Source organism: Galleria mellonella, unplaced genomic scaffold (genome assembly GCF_026898425.1).
Source record: "Galleria mellonella isolate WM207_F2 unplaced genomic scaffold, CSIRO_AGI_GalMel_v1 utg44, whole genome shotgun sequence".
NCBI lineage: Eukaryota > Metazoa > Arthropoda > Insecta > Lepidoptera > Pyralidae > Galleria > Galleria mellonella.
Window position 1 is genome coordinate 5,476,257 of NW_026442100.1, and position 21,972 is coordinate 5,498,228.

At 32.9% G+C, this 21,972-nt stretch overlaps 1 protein-coding gene across 1 annotated transcript in view; it reads right to left on the reverse strand.

Moving 5' to 3' along the window:
• Positions 1 to 2,818: 2,818 nt before the first annotated feature.
• Positions 2,819 to 21,972, reverse strand: part of LOC113516388 (neuropeptide SIFamide receptor) — a 195,021-nt gene continuing 175,867 nt past the window's right edge. Inside the window, exon 3 of the mRNA XM_052898523.1 lies at positions 2,819 to 4,580. Coding sequence (XP_052754483.1) covers positions 3,812 to 4,580 — 769 coding nt within the window. The 3' untranslated portion in view covers positions 2,819 to 3,811. The remainder of the gene's footprint in view (positions 4,581 to 21,972) is intronic.

Consider the following 21,972-nt stretch of genomic DNA (forward strand, 5'->3'; position numbering starts at 1 on the left):
ATTAAGACATTTTTATGTTTACTTTATGTTTAACATTTATTTATTTTATTATTTTAGTTTAGTAAGTAACACATTTTTATATTGTAACTTTATGGACGAAAAGTTTAAAATTATTAAGGTCAAGCCAGCAGCTGCTTTAAATGGGTGAGTAATATATTTTTTTTTTAATTTTTTTTCCTCTACGTAAAGTTTCAAACATTTTTATGTCACGACAGCTAATCGCAAGTCGCAATAGTGTTTTATTTTGATTTAACATTTGTGCATTCTAAGCGGCTTTCAATTTGTGCCATTTGTGAGAGAAATCTTTGTAGTTTTAAAGACTTATTATTAACTAAAATTTAATTATAATAATATATATACCGGGCTGTATTAGTTCCGGTATAGAATAGGCCACCTTTTTCTTTCCCGTGGGTGTCGTAAGAACCGACTAAGGGAGGACGAGAAATGGGCAGTAGCGTCCCTCTTAAAACATCTCTAAAGGCCTTACTGCGGTTGCTATTCCGCTTACCAAGCGTGGCAATTACTGCCAAACCCCCCCTAGGGGGAGGCATATGTTCTGCAGTGAACAGTGATATAATGATATACCAGGAAGGTTTTTCATGTAATTTTTTTTGCAACATATTTGTAAATTATGTTTTAAAAAAATTTGTTTATTAATAAATCGAAATTAGTCTGGTAGTGATAAGTTATCGCTCTTTTATCTTGATGATCGCAATTAAAAAAAATATTAGTTTATGGATTCATTATAGTTTAAATACTAATAGTGTCGTTATGTCCATCAAATATATGACCATTACTTTTATTCAGTTACAATTACACAATGTACGAGACAATGACAGGAATTTTACTTTTGCCAGGTACTTGATGGAGGTGTGGTCCCGGTATAAAATAGGCCACCCCTTCCTTTCCCGTTGGTATCGTAAGAGGCAACTAAGGGAGGGCGAGAGATGGGCAGCAGCGATCCTCTTAAAACGTGTTTAAAGCCTAACTGCAGTAAATCCGCCTGCCAAGGGTGGCAACTACAGGAAAAATTAATCCAAGGGGGTGGCTTATGTTCAGCAGTGGACAATTCAAGGCTGATATGATGATATATGATAAAGGTACTTGATTCGATTATGATTACTTGCAATTAAATAGCCAAATTGTACGACTGATATTTTTAGAAATGACATTTTATATTTATATGTCGATAATATTTTTATTTTTGAATTGTGTAATTTCAGTGGAATGCATTTTGTTCAATTTATTTAAACACATATCGGTTGAGGGCCTGGTGATCTGTACTACAGGTCTTAACCTATTACAGACACCAGCACCTCACAGCAGAGTTCCATATTATTTTAATTTTATTTTATCATAAATACCTATGTGTAAAGTTAAGTTGTTTGTGAGGAGACATAAATAAATATATTATTATATTAAGATAAAAGTCTTTTAAAATCTCATCTAGATCTGGATTTATGGATATATATAAGTTAAAAATGCCAGAGATCAAATTTTGTTATTTCTCAAACTAGGCTATGTGAAACAAGATTACCATCATCTGGAAACCATACAATATAGAAATCTTAAGTTTCAAGTAAACTTAGTAAAGTTTATTTTTAATATTTGTTCGTTAGAAAATTGAGACTGGGATTTTATGTATTAAGAGGATTTTTTTATTATAATTATTTAGTTTAATGTAAATCTTTAAACCAAAAGATTTCACTCACAATGTCGTAGATCTACCTTAATTTTAGTAGAAATGATGTATTATTAGAAATATTACTCACTAGTCATACATATGTATGTATATAAATATTATATATAGCAGTGAAAAATAAAAACGAAATGTATATAATATATTAAATAAAATTATATAGAAATATTATTATTACTTATTATATAATAAAGAAATAATCTAATTAGTTGTATTATAAAAAACAAAATATTTAATAATTGGGTAAATGTAACAACGAAAATATGCTTTTAATTATTTTTTTTATTATTAATTGCTATTCATGGAAAAAAGCGATAAGAAAACTGGTCAAGCTAAAATCTAGTTACAATTGATTAAACAATTTTGACATCCATACATTTTTTTGTGCAACTTAGATTGATAAACAAGTGTACGGCTCACCTGATGGAAAGTGGTAACCGTCGTCTACAGACGCGAACAGCACCATTGATATAACAGAGTATACTGTGACGCCCATGATTCCCTTCATGCGTTCCTATACATACGTCATTATATATTTAAAACAAGAAGAAATGACAATTTTAAATGCGTTGGTGATAGTCGATGGATACAGGTAAAGAGATAATTCCCTCTGGTAATCTATGGGAAATTTATGTTCAGGAAAGTATGGTAAATGGCTAATGTCATGGTTGTGTTCATTTTCTTTTTTCTAATAATCTGATTTTTTATTCATAGCAATAAAAAAGAAATTTAACTATAGAAACTTGCTATTTCGAATTACGAATTCCAAATCTTTTTTTTTGTTTTTAAATTTCTCTTTTTTGGAATTCAACAAAGCATATCTGTGATAAACACGGACTAAATGGTGATCTAAGATTTAAATTTTAATTGCCAAAATAATTAAATATTTATTAAAGAATGAAGAAAAGGTATCAAATTATAGCAAATAAGGAAATATCGTGAATTCTCGATAAAAACTTGAACTGTTGTCACGGAGGTTAATTTAATCTAAAGTATAGTTAATTAGTAATTACTAGGAAAGGAGGTACTCTGATATCTTTACTTAATTACTTAATGCTACTAACACTTATAACAACTTTACCAACTTAGTTATTTGCTTCATCAATTTAAACTAAATTTTACTTAACCAGTTTTACTTAACTATTATTATATTTTGACAAATCGTACGCTAACAGAATATGTCGAGAATAACATATATTTTTTTTATTAATTTGCATTTGGGATAATTTAATTACTTTTATATTTTATTTATATTTACGAATGTTTCATATTTTTCAGCTGTTATTTTTATTTATTTTTTCGTTAATATAAAACCATTTATATATAAGTTATACATAAATATATTCATAACTATTGTAAGCACACTATGAAAAAAATATATAATATTTCATACCAAGTACTCTAAACCTTATATTGTTAACTCGAATGTTATTAGACTTTAATGAAGTGCTTACTTGTTACTTAGTATAAAAAGAAGTGTTTTTAATATCTCCCAATGAAAAATATCTTTTTATTAATTATTATTAATATTTAAAAAGCTTACGACCTACAAAATAGTTGTTTGTACTGTATTTATTTCACTTTATAACTGCATGAAGTTCCACCATTGAATTTATTTAAATATAATTATTATTATATTTTTAAACGTTATTACATTAAAAATTAAAAGTTAGTGAATTAAAATTTTGAATAAATCAATTCGAAATTATTGTAATTATTATAATTTTTTTTTTGTTATAAAACGTTTGTGCTTAATGTGCGTTTCGCTTCGCTATTCCGTACACGAGTTACGTTTAGTGTAAAAATAAAGTCTCCATACAACACTTTAACCGACTTACGTATAAAAGTTACAAGTACGTTACTACTGTAAAAACATCCATTGATTATGTTCACTTAATAAAATACTACATTATTGGATAGTCACGAAGTTCAAAAATTTGGTTCTTGCACGAGACAACATCAAACTGTCGAACTCAAAATCTTATATGCATAAAAAACATCGTATTTGTCGATATGGTGAGATGCATCTGCGTACCGCACAGGGCAGCTGTGACAGACGCGGAGTCGAGAGCTCGACCGAAAACCAGATCCTAAACCCAACGCTGCTTAGCTTTACACTCCTGTGTGGTTGAAGATGAAGGAGACCGCATTCTTGTCCATCGGTGGAGATCTGCGCGTGATCGAGGCATGATTGTTATTGTTGTAATGCCATGACTTTCTTGTTGACGTGCTCGATGATTGCAATGCGATTGTCTCATAGTAACGGAGTCTACCGCAGCATTTTCTGCTCTTGATTATTGCCACAAAGCCTTTCCTGTATTTCTTGTTGAAGAACGCGTATAAGATAGGATTAATGCAGGAGTTAGAGGATCCGAGCCATTGCGCAAGAGGTGTCACAACTGGGAAGATGTCTTCCTCCCATTTTTGAATGGGTCCTCCCAATTTTATCCTTGCGAATATAAGGTACAAGGGGAACCATGACAGAACAAACAGGATGACTACAGCGACAAGCATTTTGACGACCTTCACTTTCGATTTCTGTTGCATCCTCTCCATTTGGGCATCCTGTGTGTCGGTGGGGATGGAGCGTCTCCAAACTTTGATCCAGATTAGAATGTAGCACATGGAAATAAGGACCATGGGGAGAATGTAACAGAAGATTAGATTGCCTATAACGAAGTAGAGGATTTCGCTGAGCGGGTTGGGCCAGACGTCAAGACAGAGGCGTACGTTGGGGTTGTCCTCGAATACGACCACAAGATCGAAGAAGAATACCCACGGTGTGGTGACGACGATGGCGAAGATCCAGATGAAGACGATCATCATTCTGGCTCGGCGCTTGGTAATCTGGCATTTCAGCGGCCACCAGATTGCGAGGAACCTGCAACAAAAGAAGGGCATTTAAATTTTACAAAGCTAATATTTAGTACAACTTGGATACTCGTTGAGTTGCATAGCAAAAGAGTACACACATACAAATCTGTCACGCCTGTCTCCCATTAGGGTTGATAGAAACAATGGAATACCAAATGCTTCGATTCAAACAAATCTCCTCGCTTCTTCCACATTCATCAATCTTTTCATACATGCTCGCCGGTTACGGGTACTTTTAATTTAGCCCTTCTTCAGCACGTTGCCTATTTGGTCGGCATACGTCCATCTAGGGCGGCTCCTACCGACATCTCCATTCATTCTTGCTCGATAAATCTCTTTCGTAATTCATTCGTCTCTTCCAAAAGGGTTGCATAACATAAGGTTGCCAGATAAAACTGTTACGTTGTATGTCGTAGGATAATAAAAATAGTTTATGATAGACCTATAGTGGGCTTGTCCAGACGATGGGCCTTTCAGAATTCAATTACGATAAATATTACATAGATTTATAATATCCATACTAGATTTATTAAACAGGTTTAACCCTACGACGACATTGTAAAATATATGTGTGTCATTGAACTTATATTTTTTTCGTTCCATTTTTTATTTTGAAGCTTTGCAACTTTAAGAGCTTTATTCAAATATTAGCGGAGCATTTAAATAAATAAATAATTGTCGTAAGAACCTCGTCAGACATGCATATTTGAATTTTATCCATAAGAGAATTAGGTTCTTTTTATGGATTATGGGACAAAATGTTACAAAGTTCCTTTTACATAAAATTTAACTAGTTTAGTAGATTAATCGGTATGGAGAGATTCAGCGATAAAACATGTGTTACAAATAGCTTTTAGGGCAAGTTGTTCAATGAATAACAGAGATTCCCCTGTTTGCGGGGATAAACTATTAATTAAATGTCAGAAATAACATGTAGAAAACGGTAATTACAGTTTTTTTTATTCGACTGTGAATAATCTTTATATGAAAACTAGTTGTTTACGTGTATCGATATGGTATATTTTATGTGTCAGGTTAGGTTATAACCTATTCATATATCAAATTTTAATTCATTCAGTCGTTTAGACGCATTTTACCATTAGACGGCCAGTATACTTGTTTGCCATCTATTTTGGTATAAAAAAACACACTTATTAGTTAAATATTGGAAGGATTATATTTTATTTGAAATTTTGATGAAGAAATTGTCAATATAATTAAACAAGTGCAATGATGAACTTATTACTAGAAGGAATCTTTTCTAATGAAGCTGGAGAGAATATTTGTTTGTTCATGGAATGCGTGAATTTACTGGGTACAGAGGAATAACACCTGAGTCCTTAGGAATGGCAACGCATGGGGGGTATCATGGGCGAAACAGTATACTCTGTTATGTCCATAGTAATGCTTATGTCTATAGGCGACGGTTACCACTTTCCATCAGGTGCGCCGTCAGCTTGTTTGCCATTCTAAGTTGTATAAAAAAATGGAGAATCGAAAGGATTTGATTATTTTTAAGACTGTAATTGCTACCTTTTTAAAAAAAATATTGGCTACATTTATAATGCAATAAGTATAAATAATATTTATTTAATATTTGACAATATGTCATTAACAATTAATTGATTTTATTTTCAAGTCATATCATGAAATAAATTATAATTTTATGCCAGGAAGGGGTTCTGGTGACTTACGAGTATGATACGGGTTCTTGGGATACTCAGTTCAGGCACCAGTTTTCCACAACTTTGTAATATCTATGGTATTATTTTAAGTGTTCCATTGTACTCAAAAAATTATGAAATAAATAAATAAACATTAAATGTATTTTATCTCGTAGTGCATGACTTGGTATTCGTTTGAAATATTACCATGGAATAAAATAAAATAATTTGAAATAAATTAAACAGCCTTTCTGCAATAAAGCACCCAAGTACTGAATTATAAAATTTACAATACATTATTGAATATTAAATTTTATTTACATTAATTGTAGTTACATTATATTTGACATCATTATTAAAAATATTATATTAAATCGTATGTCAAACGAAATAGTATATTCCGATATATGTCACGACATAATTCAAGTGAGCCATCAGCTTGTTTGCCATTCTAAGTCTTCTTGTTCTTCGTTCTAGCTTTAATTCCAGCTATAGCCAAGGTCAGTTCCCCTGTTATTTCTCTTACACTTTGCCCAATCTTGTGCATCTTCCTTGAACGAAATTTTGGTTCGTATGTTTTAAAGCATTCATATATTTGTTTGTTTCTTTGTTTTACTTTCTTTTCTCAATATTCTCTACCCAAAGGTTGTCTGGAAGAGATTGTTTAGCGATAAGTCCGCCTTATGTTTATATTTATAATAAGTTTACTATTGTAATCTTTTAGAGGAAACCATAAAGAGTATCTATCTATCTATCTATCTATCTATCTATCTATCTATCTGTCTATGTATCATTTCTTATTACAGTTAAATGTGTTTACTATTTTATAAATGGTGCAATAAAGTGTAAAATAAATAAATATTTGAGATTAATGATGTGACTAAAATAATCTCATGCCTCATAAAGAATAGGATTCTAAATATCATATAAAATTTTTAAATACAAATTAATTAAATGAAAACAAAAAAAAAAAACACTTACAAAACAGGAAGAGGTATGTATGTATGTATATATGTACATCGGAACTCATAAGCATGCAGGAAGTGTCAGTTTTGTAATGGCCTCCCATGTCATACCGTGACTGCATGTACCTACTCAAGGTTTTGCAAGTTCAAATGTTTATCAAAAGTTGAGTTTACTTATTATAATTATTACAAAGTATTTGTAAAAGGTTTACGGAATGGTTTATGACGCAATACAATGTAAGATAACATTCTAGTTTAAAATATTATATATTTTTATATATATAATATATATATATATATATATATATATATATATATATATATATATATATATATATAGTTTAAAATATTATACTCATTTAAGAATTTTTGATTTGACTTACAGTTTTCTTTTATTTAATTTAGAATGATAAATTACAGCTCAAACGATGGAAAGTGCTAACTGTTGTCTCTAGACATATACGATCAGTGTCATAGACGTCACAGTCCATTACTATTTTTAAGGGTTAAGAAGTAAGATGTTATATTTTCGTATCCTGTAAATTTTTTTGCCATGCCCTACCTATTGAAGCACAGTCATACATTTGTACGTATGGCTGTGTTTCAATGTAATATACGTAGGCTTTTTCTACAACTGCTACTTGAATATTATCCCCAATTGTGCAAAAGATAACATCTTCATCATCATCTTATCTGGCCTTATCCGTCTACTGTTGAGCATAGACCTCCCTCATAGACTGCCATAAGGAACGGTCCCTGCAATGCATTTGAGGTTGTCACTTCATTTAGTAGAGGATCATCTTACACTGCGTTTACCTGTAGAGGGTCGCCACTCAAGAAATTTTCTTCCCCATCCGTTGTCGGTTCTTCAAGCTATGTGACCAGTCCATTGCCACTTTAGCTAGCTTAGCTTACATTAAAACGTTTGAATTAATTGCAATGCTTATCTTTGATAATTTGTTTTTTTATAAATCTCTTGGAAAGCCTTAATATTATTATATTATCAATAATTTATAAAGTTAAAGTTATATCTTCTGTGATTCGCAGTATTCTATAAATTGATGTACCTTCTAGTAGTTTCTCTAGAAATACTTCTAAATAATGTTGCAGATAAAAAATATCGTAGTAAAATTGTGTAGTTGTGATTATTCATATCTGAATATGAGGCTAAATATTTTATTTACCCTCACGAATGTCATCGAAATTTCGAACAAGTCTGTAAGTAACGTAATGGATTCGTTATCGCGTGAAAATAATTATGTTTAACATCAAAAACGTAATTTTCGATTATTCACGTTATTCGATTTGGGTTAAATTTGTAACTAATGTTAATAGACGTGATTTGCTCTGATTTTCTAATAATATCAATTTGTAGCTAATATTTAGTTAATTTTGGTTTAGTTTGCCATATCAGCAATATTACATAAACTTTATTTAGTAACCTAATTAACTACGAGTAGTAATTAGTTAAATTAGACGGTAATAAAGATAATTAAATTGACTTTAAATTAGGCGCAGTATAGTTTTAAAATTTGAGATTTTGTTCCAGAAAAAGAAAGCTCAGTTCCGACAAAAGTACTGTACTGTAATCAACATGGGAGTGAGCTCTCTCGATTTTTTAATACTGTAATGAACACGAGAGTAGTCTCTATCGATTTTTTAACACTGTAATTAATACAGGAGGAAGCTCTTTCGATTTTTTTATAATACTCAGGAAGGAAAACAAGCTGACGGCCCACCTGAAGGAAAGTAATAACCGCCGCCTATAGATATGAACAGTATTATGGACATAACAGAGTATACTGTACATTACTCATGATACCCCCCATGCGTTGCCATTCCTGAGGACTCAGGTGTTATACCTCTGTACCCTGTAAATCCACTGTCATGTCACAACTTTCAAACCGAAACACAGCCATGCAAACACAACTGCTTCACGGTAGAAACACGAATGGGACAGAGGTACTTAAGCAAATGACTCGTGTACAGTCTTCCTCTAGTCTTTTACGTGTGTACTGAAGAGGCTATTAAAATTTTATCTATCTATCTAACTTATCTACCAGAGGGAGACTTTATACAAAAGTCGTTTGCTTGGGCACCTCTGTCCCATTCGTGTTTCAACTGTGAAGCGGTCGTGTTTGCATAACTGTGTTTCGGTTTGAAGGGTGGAATAAGGCAGTGAATTTACAGGCTAGAGAGGAATAACACCTAAGTCCTCAGAAATGGCAACGCATGGAGGGTATAATGGGCAAAACAGTATACTCTGTTATGTCCATGGTATTGCTCATGTCTATAGGCGACGGTTACCGCTTTCTATCCGGTATTCCATCAGGTGGACCGTCAGCTTGTTTGTCCTTCTAATCATAATTTGAGGTGTATATTTTCTTTCTGAATAATTTGTCAAAATCGATAAACACAAGAGCCGTTTCATAAAACTAGTATTCTTCGTCTAACGGTTTTGTATCAGTTTTCCGGATGATAACCGAAAGAAAAACAAAAGACGGAAGGAATATAAGCAATCTCCAAGTTGTGAGAGTCAATGATATTGAAAGTTTCGAAGGCGAAGCTATAGCGAGGGAAAGTTGACGAATTGACCTGGTGGATACGGCGAGCAAGTAGCCCTCCGTTCGTTGACTTAACAATATCGGTCATTGTGACTGGCATAAAGGAATATACATTTACATTCAATTTGCAATCGAAGTAATTAAAATACTTTTGAACAATTGACTGTTCTATTGGTGTACTTCAAGATAAATTGTAAAGAAACAGTGGTTGAGAAATGTTAAAATATGTTGATTTTGTATGAAAGTTTATATATATATATATATATATATATATATATATATATATATATATATATATACCATATATACACTCATACATATAGATAGATAGATAGATAATTTATTTACATTACTTACAGCACACAAATTACAATAAAAAAAAAACATACACGTAATACACACCAAAAGAGACAAAAGAATAAAAATAAAAAAAGCACCAATAAAAAAAAAATACAAAAATAAAATACATAATCTAACAATCTCCTTTGTTACCATTCCTTCATGCGTGTGCCATAGTAACACAAAATGGTCACAGCTCAGTTATATACATACATAGATACATATATTCACAATTGATTTTCAGAATACAATTACTATAGAATTAGAATATAATACCTGCTTTAAAGGATTTCATTATATTATATCAATATATTATATAATATTTTAATGAGTTACTTATGATAACAATTTCGTCCTGAAGCGTGATAATCGGTAGATGCCTAGTTATAGATGTACATATATGTAGTGCAGAGAAGAATAATAAAAAAAAATATATATACGAATGAGTCAATGGATCGAAAACACATCATTGCCCTGTAGCTTATTTTCACTAATATCTATGACTTAGGATAATTTGTGTGGAATGTTTTAATCTAGCATAGTCCATTTGTGTGTCAAATTTTATTAAAATTTGTTCAGTCATTTAAGCATGACATGTCCTCTTATAATATCCTGGGAATGAGAAGTATTTATACCTTGATTTGGTGAAAACAATTCAAGGTGACATTAGAATCAAAACACACCAAAATTTTATTGACGAAGATAGAGTTATTCGAGTGAAGTTAATTTTGTTTGGCCAACTGTCACCTACTTAGTTAAATGACATGAAGGTATGTATTAAGCAAGTTGATTTAAAATGACAGCCTGTCAGAAATATAAATACACGATGTCATTGTGAGATATATAATAATTAGCACGTACAATGTCATACATAGCAACGTGTAATGTTACAATTTAGGAGAAAAGAAAGAGCCGGTCAAGTGCGAGTCGTACTCGCGCAACGAGGGTTTCGTATAAAATCATTAAGATTAATTTTTTTTCCAAATAACTATAAATTTACTGTTTTTGGATTGTTTCCTTTACTTGTGCTATATGACATTGCTTTTTGCCAAATTTTATGATTCTAGGTCAACAGGAATTACTTTATAGGTTTTGATTCCCTTTGCGAATGTCAAAATATGCGATATAAATGGAACATAAACGGCCGTATCTTTTGACTGCGTCGATTTAGAAGCTTGAGTTTCTCATTACTTTAAGGAATTGAAGATCTGAGTATAAGATATTAGTTTCAACTTGATACCTCCATGCGTGTCTAAAAAAAGGGTATTGACAGATTGAAAGACGGACGGACAAACAACGAAGTGATTCTATAAAGGTTCCGTTTTTACTTTGGAGGTACGGAACCCTAAAAAGCAACTTCTATAGTTGTAAGTCATAATTTGTCTGTTGATGATAAATTTGTTTTGTGATAGTTTGATTGAGATATTATTTTTATATTAATATATTTATTTACTTAAGTGTTGCTGTCTAGTGGCAACATTCTAGTGCGTTACGAGTATTATAAAGGCCTAGAGATGGCTTAATGAAAAATATTTTTTTTATGCTAACTTATAATAACAAACAAGCCAATATGTTATAGCCAAGGTGTTATTGTCTAGTGGCAACATTCCAGTGCGTCATTATAAAGATGTTTTTTTATGCTAACTTATAATAACAAACAAGTCAATATGTTATAGCCAAGGTGTTATTGTCTAGTGGCAACATTCTAGTGTGTCATTATAAAGGCCTAGAGATGGCTTAATGGACGATGTTTTTTTATACAACTTATAATGGCAATATAAGCCTATAGACATGAGCAGTACCATGGACATAACAGAGTATACTGTTTCGCCCATGATATCCCCATGCGTTGCCATTCCTGAGGACTCAGGTGTTATTCCTTTGTACCCAGTAAATTCACGCCATATCCCACCCATCAAACCTAATCACAACCGCTTTACGGTTGAAACACGAATAGGACAGAGGTACCCAAGCAAACGACTTTTGTACAAAGTCTCCCCCTGGTAAAGTTGTTTTAAGGGACACTGCTGCCTATCTTTTGCCCTCCCTTAGCCGCCTCTTATGACGCCCATGGGAAAGAAAGGGGTGGCTTATTCTATGCTGGGATACACATAACAATTTTGAGTATGATACATATTCAATTCAAATTAATTCTTCAGTCTGTTTGTGATTCGCGAAGCCTGAATTTTTGTATTGAATTTTGGATTTTATGAATATTAAATTTTGAATTAAATTTTTCTATTTTTGTTTATAGACAATGATTTCCACTTTCCATCCATTGTATAAAAATTCCTAATTGCCAAAATGTAACAACTGTCTGCCGTAAAAGGGTTTCTATCCTTGAATTAATAGAGACTGATTTGCAAGAGCAAACATTTTTAAAAGCACCAAAAAGCGTAGGCGTATTAAGAGAAGAAACTACAAATAAATAATTGCAAAGGTATCCTTCAAATCACAATAGTGGAATAGACAGTACTATTTTCAGATTATTTGCTGTATTTTATAAAATTACCTCAGGTGTGTCTTGATTGAAGGGCACCTTCGAGAACCGAGGGCAATACAATGTGGTTGCTATTTTTTTTTATTTCATTCCTTCTTTCTTTAAAACAGTATAATTTTAGGGTACCGTAGTCAATTAGTAACTGAATCTTTATATTTACGTCCAGTCTCTCTGTCCGGTTGTTTGTTACTAGTATTACGCTTTTTGGAGCTTATATTCGATCTTTTCTTGATATGGTACTGCTCATGTCTATAGGTGACGGTGTCCACTTTCCATCAGGTGGGCCGTCAGCTTGTTTGCCATTTTAAGTTGTATAAAAAAAAAATGTTTAAGAAAAATACAGATACGAAACCTCAATAATAAGCATCTGATACAGTCTTTTCAATTTTTTTAATGGACGACCATTACTCTATAGAGAGTTGTTTGTTTAAAGAATGATAGATGTATTTAATGAAACGGCTGAAGGTAAATTGACATTATTGTGAAATAACAAAATACGGTTAAAAAGCTATATTTTGATTGAATAAATGAATTTAATAAGTGGTTTTTAACAAAACAAACTCTTTTTTTTATTATTGTTTTTAATATAAACACACAATTTTAATTTTCACTTATTAGAAAGAAAAAAAAAACATCTTTATTTATTGCCTAATTTTATATTTAATAATAATGAGAATTTATTTGCATAATTATGGTTGAACTGAAGAACTGTTGAGGACGGAAGGGAAAAAATGTTGGGACACTTGATACGACACGACGAACTTATGAACATTATAATAGAGGGTAAGATAGAAGGAAGGAGGGGGAGAGGGAGACCGAGACATAGTTACATCAGGCAGATCAAGGAAGGAGTTGGTGTCGTGTCGTATCAAGAGGTGAAGCGACTCGCTGAAAATCGTAGTGAGTGGCGAAAGCTCCACCGACAAGAGCGTAGCTCTTAAATAGGATAGACAGATAGAAATATGGTTGAAACAGATCTTAATTAGTATTATAGAATTACATATTTAGCCACATTGTTGTAATGGCGTAAAAAAGGGTAAAGTCATTTTTACTTGCATACATTTCTGATATTTTCAGACAGAAAATAATAAGTAGAATGCCTATTTCTTTTATTTTAATTTTTTAATTAAATGGGATACATTTAATTAAAAAATACTAACAATAACAAAATAAAAAAAAATGTCGTTCAATAATAAATCATTGACGACTTGGAATAAAAATTAAATACATTGAATATTATACATACAAAAATGAAACATAATTATCAAAATTGGTTAAAAATTTGCAAAGACATCGTATAACATATATATAAATATATAAAAGTCCAACTGAGAACTTCTAATTTTGAAGTGGGTTAAAACTTTTTGAAAGCGCCTAAAGAAGTCGTTGTAACTAGTTTAAGCAACTTTTCAAACCTGTATCGAGAGAGTCTATGGAATTAACTAATAGATCTGTCAAAAATGTATGTAATGGACATAGATATAAAAAAGGAATCTAGATTCACATTTCTATACTAAACGTTTCAAAAGCGCTCCCATTTAAAAAAAGAAACAAGTCGCTACATGAACAGTGAATTATAAAAGAAGTTGAATTGATTATATTTATTATATTTTTACATTTTAAAAAGTGGGCGTTAAGGCTGCTCACGCAACGTAAGCTTAAAAATGGAGTAACTTCTCCCGTTTTCCCAACATCACTGCTCTGCTCCTATTGATCGTAGCGTAATGAAAAGTATACTATAACCTGCCCAGGAGTATGAAGAATAATTGTACCAAGTTTCGTTAAATTCCATCGAGTAGTTTTTGTTTCTATAACGAACTATAATTTTACTAATTGCATTTTTGGCATCAGTATCGATCACGATCGATCGATATTTTGGAAATATATTTCATGTACAGAATTGACCTCTCTACAGATTTATTATAAGTATAGATAAATTAAGGGATAAAACTATTTGTCCAAATGTTACATTTATATAAAATTTCTAAGAATTTCAATATATTTCATTAAAAAATAAAAAAAAAAAAACTTGTAAGAATGATTAAAATTTATAGCTTACTTTTTCGGTGACAGGATTCTAAATTCAAATACCGTTTTTAGTCTTGAGAGACTCTAGGTGAGCCTAGAGGTGAAAAACACAAGATACACTAGATGGTATCTTGTGTTTTTTGTATACCAATGGCAATAAGCAATAGGTTTAAATGAAAACGATTTTTAATTCGATTTGACTTCATTGCGTAGGTAAAAAGTATGTATATCGTTGCAAAAAATATATAAGTCCAAATTACCTTGAAATGTCATATATACAAACGACTTACGCGCTAATGCTTTATTTACTTTGATAAACTCAACAAGGTTTTGCTGAAGGTGGAATACATTTGTTAATTTGTCAACGAAATCTTGTCTCGGAATAGAATGGGTCATCTGTTCCTTTAATGTAGGTGCTGTAAGAGATGATTAAGGGAACCTAATGGTCGAAGGATGGGCAACAGCGTCCCTCTTAAAACATCATCAAAGCCTAACTATGGTTGCTAATTCGCCTGCCAAACGTGGCAACTACTGGATGTTCAGATATTCAGCAGTAGTGGTGATGACAATGATGAGGATGACGTGAAATATATATACTCTGTTATGTCTATGGTACTGTTCATGACTATAGGTAGGGTTGCCATCACCTAAATTGCCGACACAAAAAAAAAATAAACAGGCACGGCAAAAATCCCGGACATTTGGGCGAAATATGGTTTTCCCCCCGGACACTTTTGAAAAAATATTTTTTTTTGTAACAAAAATAAAAAAGAAATAGTTATAATTTTAATTTTAATTTATTCATACAGCTTGTTATAAAAATCGAATTGAGTACATACGTACCGGATTACAGCCGGACACTTTTCACAAAACCCTGTCGGACGGCCCCCGGACGCCTTTCAGTCTTGGACAAATCCTGGGAATTCCGGACGGATGGTAGTCCTATCTATAGGAAACTGTTACCATTTTCCATCAGGTGGGCCGTCAGCTTGTTTGCCATTCTAAGTCGCATAAAAAATAAAAAAAAAACATAAATCAAGACACAGTAGGTACACGATGACCAGTATCTCACCGCCTGGTTGTAGTACACGCATGCGCAATTCATTAATCATTTTAATTTACCATCGCTTGCAAAACACCAGAGCTCGAGCCTCCATAAGTAGCGAGCGATAAATTTATTGCATCATAATTTGTAGCAAGAATGTAATTGTACCTGTAACGGATAAAGTATCCAACTAAAGAATCTCGACATTGCACCTTTTTAAATTAATTTTTAACCAACTACCCAAAAAGGAGGGTTTCGATTCGCTTGTAGTTTCATGTCTACGTAATTGAATGAATAAATGAATGGTTTATTTTATTTTATTGCTTGGGTACCTCTGTCCCATTCGTGTTTCTACCGTGAAGCAGTTGTGTTTGCATGGCTGTGTTTCGGTTTGAAGGGTGTAATATGGCGTGAATTTACAGGGTACAGAGGAATAACACCTGAGTCCTCAGGAATGGCAACGCATGGGGGTATCATGGGCGAAACAGTATACTCTGTTATGTCCATGGTACTGCTCATGTCTATAGACGACGGTTACCACTTTCCACTAGGTGGGCCGTCAGCTCGTTTGCCATTCTAAGTTGTATAAAAAAAAAAATTTCTTAAGTAGTTAAAACAAGATTGTAGTCTCGTTATATATTCGTAAATGCAGTAAGTGGGTGCATTTAATAAAATTACAATGTTCTTACAGTAATTACAGTTTTTACCGCCTTTACGGCGCGTAACTGACGCGATATCTCCGACACTGATTGACGTGAATGGACGATCGGCGCCTGCGACTGACAGGTTTCGATTTTTAAACGATCTCAAGAAAGAAGCCAGTTTAAAAAAAATACCAATATCTCACTTGGAATTCAGCGCGATAGTTTACAGGGGGGGGGGGGCACGTGGAGGTGGATCTGGTTGTGTACATTGCTAGCAATGGTGCCCTTAGTCTCCATTGTTAACAATACCTCTCTCCCCAGTATCGCCGATTTGGTCATTCAACCTAATACTTCTACCATCACGCACCAGTAATTCTAACCACGGAACTTGTATAGAAATGTACAAGTAAACTCTTTTTATAAATTATTGAAGATTGTGTCTAAGCAACAGCGGAACTATGTTGGTTGCTTTGAAGGAATCCGGCGTGATGATATGGTGATATTTTAAATAAAATACAAAATTTGTTCAAAGCACTGTATTGTCTCCGATGTATCGGGGAGAAGAAGAAGGATTGTTGCCATATTACATAAAATAGAAATTTTATTTTAGTGTTGCAATATAAAAGGTTGTAACAGTGTCCTATTTAAAAAAAAAAAAAAAACACTTTATTTGTGACAATACAGTGTTATTTTGCTTTGATAAAATTTCTATGGGTCCAATGTGTAAGTATATCCTTGCAGATAAAAAAGACTTTTCCAAATCGGTTTAAAATTAACGACGTGATGAGGTAATAAACATAAAAAAAAATACTACCAAATTGAATACCTCCATCTTAGGAGCCACAGACAGCTATGTCAAGGCTGTTTTGACGCCGAAGAGACGGCTGCTCAAGTAATCCTGGAATGTGAAGCTGTGGCCCCTCAACGTTTAGAAATCATCGGAACAGTGAGGTTGCTCCGTGAAGCCTGTGAAGATACTAGGAAGCTTCTGTGCTTCTACGCGGAGCTGGGTTGGATGTACTAGCCACAATTCACGCACAACGCAAATGAGAGGCTAAGCGCGGAAAATAGAGTCCAATTTACATTACACTACATTACCTTCATCTTTTTTAAGTCGTTTAAAAAAGTTATTAAAATCTCTCTTCAATTAAACCAGAGGGAGACTTTGTACAAAAGTCGATTGCTTGGGTACCTCTGTCCCATTCGTGTTTCTACCGTGAAGCAGTTGTGTTTGCATGGCTGTGTTTCGGTTTGAAAGGTGGGATATGGCGTGAATTTACTGGGTACAGAGGAATAACACCTGAGTCCTCAGGAATGGCAACGCATGGGAGGTATCATGGGCGAAACAGTACACTCTGTTATGTCCATGGTACTGCTCATGTCTACAGGCGACGGTTACCACTTTCCATCAGGTGGGCCGTCAGCTTGTTTGCCATTCTAAGTTGTATAAAAAAAAAAGAATTAAACCAATTAATAATCTCTTAATTAAATAATTCATTAACACTGCAAGATTTTCATGCATAGTACATTAATAACATCATACGCACTTGCATCAATTAAAATGGTATGCAATCACAGAAACACGTGGTACAGTACCATTTTTGTAGACAGTAGATCATTTCTGTATCCTTTTATTTCGATAATTATATAGGTAACACGAGTACACACGACATTGACACGAAACAAAAATGGTATAATTATATATCCAATTACGAGCGTAGAGCCGCATTAACTATATCTCAATTAGTCCCTCTCTCTATTATTATGTGTACAGAGTTCAATTTCGATTGACAACTTGATTTCATTTACTTATATTGGTTTTGGTAAACATTATGTTATGGCATTCGATTGGTAATTGGAGCGACATTAAGCGTGCTAACCTGCACGCACTTCTATATATATATATATATATATATATATATATATATATATATATATATATATATATATATATATATTTTTTTTTTTTTTTAGCGGGGTTTTTAGCGGTTACCAACCCGCTTGCCAAGCATGGCAGCTACTGGCAAAACTCCACAAGGGTATGGCCAATGTTCAATAGTGGACAGTTAATGGCTGATATGATGGTGATGCTTTAATAGACAAATTTTTTGATATTATGTATTTTTTTTAATGGATGATAATGGAATGGCAACCCCACCCGCGCTATCGGTATACACCGGTGGGGCACCAGTGAAGGATGATAGGTGAGGATGAAGTAGGTCAGTTAGCCCATCGTGACGAATTCAACAAGAATTGTTCACGATGGTTTCCAGGGGGAACCACGTGGAGGTCGACCTAATAGGGCATATTGCAATGGGGCTGTCAAATTCCGTTGCTAACAATTCCTTTCCCCCCTGCACTTGTATATTATACAGGCTTTTAAAAAAGTTATTAAAAAATATTGTTTTGGTAGAAAAAGTGGATTTATAGAATACGCACGCAGGCATAACTGTAATTCTGTATTTTTGTGGTAATAAATAAATAAACTATATATAATTTTTATTATAACTATGTTATATAATCATAGAATAGGCCAACCCTTCCTTTCCTGTGGGTGTCGTAAAAGGCGATTAAGGAAAGGCGAAGGATGGGCAGCAGCGTCCCTATTAAAACATCTCTAAAGCCTAACTGCGGTTACCGGGGGGAAAGGGATTGTTGGCAATAGAGCTCGACATTGCTAGCAATATGCTCTATCAGGTCGATCTCTACGTGGTTCCCCCTGGAAACCAGCGTGAAGAACTCTTGTTGAATTCGCCACGATGGGCTAACTGACCTGCTTCATCCTCATCTATCATCCCTCACTGGTGCCCCGCCGGTGTATACCGATAGCGCGGGTGGGGTTACCATTTCATTATCATCCATTAAAAAAAAAAACTGCGGTTACCAATCCACCTGCTAAGTGGCAATTACTGGCAAAATCCCCAAGGGAGATTGAGCTTGTGTTTAGCAATGGACAATTTAAAGATGATATGATGATGTGATGACAGGTGCTTAAGAAATTGTTTACTCAAAATCTTAATTTAACTAATTGACAGGTTGACAGAAAAATTAACTTCAATCCGTTAATGAATTCAACATGAGCTTTATTAATTAACACCACTAATTAAAATATTATAATTTAACTGATAAATTGTATGTCGACCTACGAAGTATCTTGATTAATTATAAATGCGAAAGTAGGTTTGTTTGTACCTTTCGACGTCTCACCGGCTCAACCAATAGACACGAAATTTGATATACATGTAGTATTTGGCCAGCCCATTGCCACTTTGGCAAACAAGCCGACGGTACACCTGATGGAAAGTGATAACCGTCGCCTATAGACATGAGCAGTACCATTGACATAACAGAGTATACTGTTTCGCCCATGATACCCCCCATGCGTTGCCATTCCTGGGGACTCAGGTGTTATTCCTCTGTACCCAGTAAATTCACGCCATATCCCACCCTTCAAACCGAAACACAGCCATGCAAAAGCAACTGCTTCACGGTTGAAACACGAATGGGACAGAGGTGCCCAAGCAATCGACTTTTGTACAAAGTCTCCCTCTGGTATGTACAAAGTCTCCCTCTGGTGACAAACTCTCCCTCTGGTCTATCTCTGTATCTATATTTATAATATTATAATGTATATTTTTGCAGGTTTTACATAAAACCCCCTTAACTTATTCTAAGAGACTTCCTATTATGGTGATGGTAAAGGTAGTCTGATAGTCTCTGATTGTCAGACAATCTTATGAAATAGATATTAAATCGATTCCACTGATATTAATTCGATCGATAGCATAATTTGTTTTATTTTGTAGAACATACAATAGGTTTCTAAATTTATCAAAATCAATTCATATTTTTAGAAATATATATTCAAATTATTTGTTTTATTTTGCTTCCTTTTATTTCTAACCAGCTTTTCGCTCCCTATTTCGTACTTGTGGATTTCGAAAGTAGAAAAGCTAACGAAATAAACTATTTCTAGATGGCGTATCAAGAAAATATATATCATATTTCAAGAGAAACATAACTGTGAAAACACCATTCAAGTCGACGGAGTAGTTTTTGCTTGAGAAACAAATACAGACGAAGAAAGGGACAAAATTTCTTAATTTTATTATTTTGATTTCCATTAATCTTATGAAGACTGCTTATATCAAGTTTTCTTAAATAAAATCTCTTATCTAGTTGTGTTTTTTTATCTATCTAATCTAATTATAACTTTATTATATTAGAAAGATTAATCATTTTAACTAAAGAATTTTCACCGTAACATTGTATTTAATTCAAATTGCTAGATATATACTAAAACTCTCTCCCTCTCAGTATTAAATTATTTACGAGGTATGTTTATTGATACTTAAAACATAAGGTCGCGTTTACTGTTCCAATATGAATGAAATTTATTTGTTCTCAATAAATATATATCTATATATATAAATAATTTCTTGTGAAGTCACAAAGAGGAACTCTAGGGTTGTCCAATTACAGAAAATATGAAATATTTATTAAAATTATATGTTACATTTATACGTTGGCTATTAAATAATTACTAAATCAATTCCAATTTTTCAGTTGAATAACTATTCTGTCTTACATGTATCCTAGTTTTGTTAAAACAAAACATTTTTTTCGTAAATGTAAATTAAGAATTGATAGATAGATACTCTTTATTGTTTCCTCTAAAAGATTATATTAGTAAACTTATTATAAATACACATAATTACAAGATTTCGTTAAAAAAACAATGGGCGGCAACAATAATTGATTTCAATAAGTTTATGATTCATCATCATCACCATCATTTTAGTCATCACTACATAATATAAAACAAAGTCGCTGCCGCTGTCTGTCCGTCCTTATATATGGTTAAATCTTTAAAAGGAAGGAAGGTTTATATGTATAATACATGCATAATATAGTAGAGGAACACTGATAATTTTAGAGGTTTCTAATGTGATGTGATGTAATGTGCACCCGTGCGAAGACGGGGCGGGGCGCTAGTTAATAATATAACTATAATATTTAAATGTGAAATATTCAATAAATCACAGTTAGATAACTTACTTTTGATTATTGACAACCCTATTACAGATTTCAGTTTTATTCCGCCATACAACTTGGTACGCGAGCGATTGGTTTTTACGTCTTTTTTACTGTTACGCCACTTGAATACAGTTTCTTTCCATAGATGGACCGGTCTTTATCTATTTCTCGTGTTTTATTATACTTTCACCACATAACAGCAGTGAATCTGCCAATTTTTTTTTTATATACATCTTAGAATGGCAAACAAGCTGACGACCCACCTGATGGAAAGTGGTAACCGTCGCCTATAGACGTGAGCAGTACCATGGACATAACAGAGTATACTGTTTCGTCGATTATTGCACTCTTCAAGTGGTGCGAGTGGCCTTTAATGTTTACGATTTGATAGTGTTATGTAAATTAAGTTGTTAGGGTTGGTCCGGGCGACTAATAAAATTATACAGTAATGATCACAATAATGCACTTAGAACATTTATAACGCTAATTCTTTCGAGCGAATTATATATATATATATATACATATATATATATATATATATATATATATATATATATATATATATATATAAAAATTATAATGACTAGTTACTTCACCCGCGATATGTTTTTTT